The sequence below is a fragment of the Lagenorhynchus albirostris genome, chromosome 2, assembly GCF_949774975.1.
Source record: "Lagenorhynchus albirostris chromosome 2, mLagAlb1.1, whole genome shotgun sequence".
NCBI lineage: Eukaryota > Metazoa > Chordata > Mammalia > Artiodactyla > Delphinidae > Lagenorhynchus > Lagenorhynchus albirostris.
Window position 1 is genome coordinate 185,187,276 of NC_083096.1, and position 6,000 is coordinate 185,193,275.

Consider the following 6,000-nt stretch of genomic DNA (forward strand, 5'->3'; position numbering starts at 1 on the left):
CACGCTCCTGACTCCATGCCCTCCCGTGGCCATTTCGGCTTGAACGCACAACACGCAGCCCGCTTAGAGGCCCAGATCTCCCTCCACCACAGCCACAGCCGATCCGCAACAGACACCAAGAGACTCAACGCTCCTCCACGCCAACAGCCCGGCCGGGTCTCTACTTTGAGGAAGCACTGCTCTCTGACTAGAGAGCCGTCATCAGGTGACGCAGGGAAACCGTTCCAGCGCTAGGAATTCAGACAGACCGCACCATGGACGCTCACACCACACACCACGGCGACCATCGGCCCACGAGCCCCTGGTGTGCAGGCAATTCTACAAAGAAGACTCCTGCGAGGACTCAGCGTCTGAAGGACAGGGGCCAGCGAGCGACACCATCCCCGGTCTCCGGTCTGAGAAGCGGGACCCTCCGAAGGCACAGCAGTTCCCAGGAGCCCGTTTCTTAACCACACAAGGAACGGCCAGGCTCCAGCCCTGGGGAGACAGCACACCCCCGCCCCGCCGCCTGCTCGGCCCGCGAGGAGCCCTCCCGCGGAACGAGGGGTGCGTCCCAGGCAGCAGCCAGGCTGGCAGCACCAACGTCCCGCCATGACTGATAGCAGCCGTACCGTTAAAACACCAGTCCAGTTTGGTTCACACGCCATCAGATAAGGGACAGAGCCGACTGGGCAGAAGAAAAGGGGAGGGGGCCATGGGAAGGCTCTGAGGCCCCCATCTCCTCGCCACACGTTCCCAGCAGCAAAAGGACACGTCCTCGCCCCGCCTATGACCTCATCACTTAAACACCCCCGAAAAAACACTGCCAACGGCCGCTACTTACTACAGTCCCCCTTTCACAAGTGAGGAAACTGAGGCAAACTTGCTCAAGGTCAGGCAGCTAGTGAGGAACGGAGCAAGGGACAGGGCGAGGACATGGGAGCAGCCCCGTGGGGCTCCACGTTCAGACCCGCCCAGCGCGGGACACCAAGGACAGCAGCCGGGGCCCCGGCAGCCCCAACGGCCGTAGGACGGCCGAGAGCACATCCTCGGGCCCCCGTGGCGTGGGGGGCGCCACTGAGAAGGGCCCCGGCTGGCACACATGGGCGCGCCACCTTCAAGGGTCTCCAGCTCAGGCTGGAGCCCCGCCCCCCCACTCGGTCCCACGCTGGGATCGCCGCCCCACCGCACTCAGGCCGCAGGCACGGCAGGGCAAGAGAAGGCCACTGGGCACCAGGGCCCCACGAGAGTCCCTGGCCCCCGCCCGCTGCTGACGGCAGAGGACCCGGGCGACCCCTAGGCCCCCGGCACCTGGAACACACTTCGGCTCACTTCATGGCCCCGGCACCCAAGGCCCCCACAAAGAGTGCTGCCAGCACACTCTGTTCCTCTCTGCCCTCAGCCTTGGGAGACCAAAAACAGTAAACTAAACTACGAGAAAAGTGAAGAAATCGAAACACAACCCGTGAATAATTTGTCGAGCAGGGAGTGGGAGGGGTGAACAGAGGCGGGCAGGGCGCCGGGAGGGGGTCTTCCCAGGCAGCTTCTTCCAGAACAAGCAGGGTCTGGGCAGCCATGGGTCCCCCTGATCCTGAGGCTCAGACCCCCCCTTCTCACGGGTGGGGTGTCCCTGGCATGTAGACAGGCTGTGCTGGCGACTTCTGGAAAGGACCACGCACCCCAGAATTCCCAACCGCATAGTCACAGAGAGAAGGCAGTGAGCACAGTCCCGGGAACAGGATAGGCGGCGAGGCCGGCGGGAGGAGTGCCCCCCGAGGTACAGGAGTGGCAGGAAGGCACAGGAGCGTGTGAGCGGCCAGCCAGCCACACGGCCGAGGCCCGGAAGGAGGGACACCGGACCGCCGGCCCATACCCCCACTGCGAGGATAGGCCGCGCTGACACTTCGGCCTGGGGACCCCAACAACCACTTACAGCGACCACATCTTCGTCATCACGGGGGAGATTTTTTTAACGGGTGAATGAGCTTTCTGAGCGGCGCTGGGGGGAGCACAGGAGGAGGAAGGGTGGTGCTGACCATCTGTTGAAATCACCAGGCACGAAAGCCCCCTCTGACCTCTTCTCTGGGACTGTGGCTCAGGGGACGGTCCTGCCTTCTCACCTGGCAGTCCCTGGGCCCACAAGCTGAGCCTACGGACACCCATGTCCAGAAGAGCGGAGCCTGCTGCAAGAGGGCTGAGGCCCGGGTCTGCAGCTGCAACAAAGAGCCCACCCCAGGAAGACAGCCACAAACATACACGACCCAGATTCGGACACAGACACAGACACACACCCTGTGAGACAAGCCCCTCTGCGTTCCACCCCGGGGTAAGCGACCCACCACGGGCTTCCCCTGTCGGCCAGAACCCAGCACCACCTTGCACACGGGGCTCCCTCGGGCCACGATGGCTGTCAAGGGGGCAGGCACCCCAAACAGAAAGGCCCCCAGTGTGCAGGGAGCGCCCACCATGCCACCCAGAGCCAGCTCCCAGTCTAAAACGAAGGGCCCGGCCAGCCGGCCGTTCCCAACAGCATACTCCCCCACCAGCGCTGCCCACTCAGACTGTCCCTCCCGCCCAATCCCAGCCCCATAGTCTGCAGACAGCTGCCACCTGGGCGCCAGCCTAGCCAAGGGCAGAAACACCACAAATCCACAAACGCACACGGTGGCCCCTCTGAGCGCAGGCGACAGGCCCTCACTTCCCCTCCCCTCCTCCGCTCCCTGAGACTCTGACACTCCGCTGGAGGGGCGCCCAGAGAAAACCGGGCGGGAGCATCTATTCACAGATTTGGAAAAAAAAAAGTTTGATGCAATAGCTGAATTAATTAGGCCTCCCAAGAATAGCTGAGCCAATGCAGCATTCTGTGTGTGCAATTTAATAAGCCTGGATATTTAAAAGAAAAGTTACAAATACTCGGGGAGAGGGGGAAGATGTCACAGAAAGTTAGCGTGGACCCCACTGAATGGTTTCGGCGTCGAGTGGCCCGGGAGCTGCCAGGCTGGATCACACAGATCCTCCGTCTGGCAAACAACAGGGACTAGGCCAGCGGCCCTTCCCCGCGGCGCCCTTCAGCGTTTCAGAGAGAAGGAGAGAAGGAAACGTGCACATCCAAAACAAATCGCAGGCCGGCGGTCACCCTGACACTCGGGGCCCCGGGTGCCCGCTGACCAGTCCCTGAGCCCAGTGCCAAGGGGCCCTCGCCCCCGCACGGGGGACTCTGGGATTCACTCCCTGGCAGGCCAGGGCAGACACACAGAGCTGGAGTCGCCGAGTCTCGGCCCCCTGCCACCACGGCCCGAACACCTGGCCTCGGTTTAGTGTCTGTCTCCCAAACCTTCAAGGCACAAACAGGCCCTGCCGGCCAAGTTCTGTCTGCTAGGACACGGGGGCAGGCGCCCCTCCATGTGCCAGCCCGGGAGCTAGAGCCAGGGCGGGTCCCTTCCGCCAACTCGGCCTGGACACCTCCTTGGGCCCCAGGAAGGCCTGGGCTCCCGGCTCAGCCTGGACGCGGCCGGTATCAAACTTCCCGGGACTCAGGGCAGAAGAGTCCGAGGTCTGAAGCCTGCCCCTGCCGGCCCAGCTGGGCACCGGCTATGGGCCTCAGGAAGGCTTCACCCACCCTGGCCAGCCCTCGAGGCCCCCAACCAGGCAAGCTGCTTGTCCTAGGAGTCGGACGGGAGGACCTTCCTCCCAGATACATGGCCATCTACGGGGACGCCAGCGCCACCCCAAATTTCCTTAAAACCAAACCAAACCCTGAGACGTGTAGGGGAGGCAGAGCCCCTGACCCAGGAGGAACCCCCACACTCTCCGCAGCCCGCCCTCCTACTCACTCCCCGGGCCCGGCCGTGGCGCGGGACACTCACCCGGGGCACCCGCCGCTTGTACTTGTTGCCGTAGTCGAACTTCTCCTTGACGTCGTCCAGACAGCGGCCGAGGCGCGCCTGCTCCTCCTTGCCCGTGTAGTCCTGGCTGAGCAGGATGTAGGCCCGCCAGTTAGCCGAGTCGAAGCCCCAGTGGCAGGTCCGGTTCTCCAGGGCCTTGTGCGAGTGCACCACGAACTTGTGCGGTGGGTACATGAGGCGGCAGTCGAGGCACTGGATGCAGGCGGCGCTCGGGCTGTTGTAGAGCTCGGGCACCAGCAGCCCCTTGCACTTGCCGAAGCACTCGTGGTACACGCGCACGCTGCGCTCGCTGAGCTCCAGGCCCAGCGCCAGGCTGGCCGCCAGCTCCTTCTTGCAGGGCGGCGGGTAGGCGCCGCCGTACAGCAGCGCGTTGCACAGGCGCTCAGCGTCCGTCTTGGTGATGAGCCCGCACGAGGGCGCCGAGAAGGGCAGGATGCCCATGACTTTGAGGATCTCCAGCTGGTCGGCCGTGCAGCGCGAGCAGTAGATGTGCAGCTCGTCGCACACCGAGTTGATCTGCTGCAGCGAGAAGTCGCGCAGCACCGAGTTGAGGATCTGCGGCAGACAGAGGCGCTTCTCGCCGCCCACCACGAAGCACGAGATGGTCTCGCCCTCCAGCACGGTCTCGCAGCGCTCTGTGGAGCGGTCGGACGGCATGAAGAAGGGCCCGGGCAGGACGGGCGGCGGCGGCTGGATGGCGGGCAGGTGCAGCACCGGCGGCGGCTCGGCAGCCGCGGGCACCGGCGCCGGCACCGCAGCCGCGCCCGCCTCCTTGGAGCTCTCCTTCTTGTAGGCCTCCTGCGCCCAGCGCGCCGAGAAGGCGGCCGGGCCGCCCAGCGAGCTCATGGAGCTCAGGTGGAACTGCTCCAGCGTCTTCTGCAGCCCCGGGTGCGGCTGGAAGCCGCCGCGGCCGCCCGCCGCCGCCTCCATGGTGCGCTCCGGCTCCCCAGGCCGCTCCCGCTCCCGCGCGCCCGGGCCCCCGCGGCCCCCGCCGCTGCCCCGCGCGCCCCGGCGGCGCCCCCGGCCCCGGCCCCGGCCTCCCCCCGCCGCCGGCTCCCGGCCGATCACGGCCGCGGCCTCGGCCTCGCCCGGCGGAGCGAAGGGGAAGGCGGGCGGGGCGAAGGGGTCCCGCCGCTGGAGCCCGCCGCCGCCCGGGCCCGGCGCCACATCCACGCGCCCCGCGCCGCGCCCGCCGCCGCCGCCGCCGCCCGGGCCCCCCGCGCGCCCCCCGCGCGCCCCCCGGGCCCTAGGCGCGGGGCATGCCCCAGCGCGCGCCGCCAACGCCAACGCCAACGCTCGCGGGCCCGGGGCTCGCGGGGGGCGCGCAGGCAGGTGCCGGCGCCGCGAGGCGCGAATCGCCGCGGCGACCGAGGCCGAGGGGCCCGGGAGGAGCGGGGGCGCGGGCGCGGGGCCCGCCGGGCCGTCCTCGCGCGGCGCGCCGCCGCCGCCGCCGCCGCCCCGCTCCTCCCACCGCGCGGCGCCCGCCCGGCTCGTCCCGGCGGCGCTGGCCGGCCGCGTCGCGCCCGCCGCCGGCCTCCCGGCCCGGCCCGCGCCCACCCCGCCGCCCGCGCCCGGCTCCGCGGCCTGCCCGCCCGCCCGCGCGCGCGCGCGCGGCTTCCGGGACGGCGGAGCGCCTGTGGGGCGGCCTCAGACCGCGGCGGCGGCGGCGGCGCGGGGCTCGGCGTACATCCTCCCGGCGGCTCGCTCCAGCTCGGACTGAGCGCCGGGCGCTGAGCTCACGCCGCCGCCCCGCCCCGCGCCCCGCCCCGCCCCGCGCCGCCGCCCCGCCCCGCGCGTCGTCTGGGGCCGCGCGCCCGCCTCAGCCGAGCGCCGGCCAGGAATGCGCCCGCCCCCCGGTCCGGCTCTTCCAGGAACGCGCGCTCCCCCCGCCCGCGCTCGGCGCTCCGCCGCACTCGGCCGTGCTTGGGCCCGCCCGCCGGCCCGGGACTCGGGCCCGCTCGGCTGTGCTCGGGCACGCCCGGCCGCTACTCGGCTCCGCTCGGCTCCGCTCGGCCCCGCCCGTCCGGGACTCAGCCCCGTTCGGCTCCGTTCGGGCCCGCCCGCCGGAAGGCCACTCGGCGGGGGCGGGGGCGGGGCGGCGGCTGCGCCCCGGGTC

At 69.3% G+C, this 6,000-nt stretch overlaps 1 protein-coding gene across 1 annotated transcript in view; it reads right to left on the reverse strand.

Moving 5' to 3' along the window:
• Nucleotides 1-4,863, reverse strand: part of SKI (SKI proto-oncogene) — a 56,896-nt gene extending 52,033 nt beyond the window's left edge. The window contains exon 1 of the mRNA XM_060141677.1: nt 3,846-4,863. Within this exon, the coding sequence (XP_059997660.1) occupies nt 3,846-4,814 (969 nt within the window). The 5' untranslated portion in view covers nt 4,815-4,863. The remainder of the gene's footprint in view (nt 1-3,845) is intronic.
• Nucleotides 4,864-6,000: the final 1,137 nt, after the last annotated feature.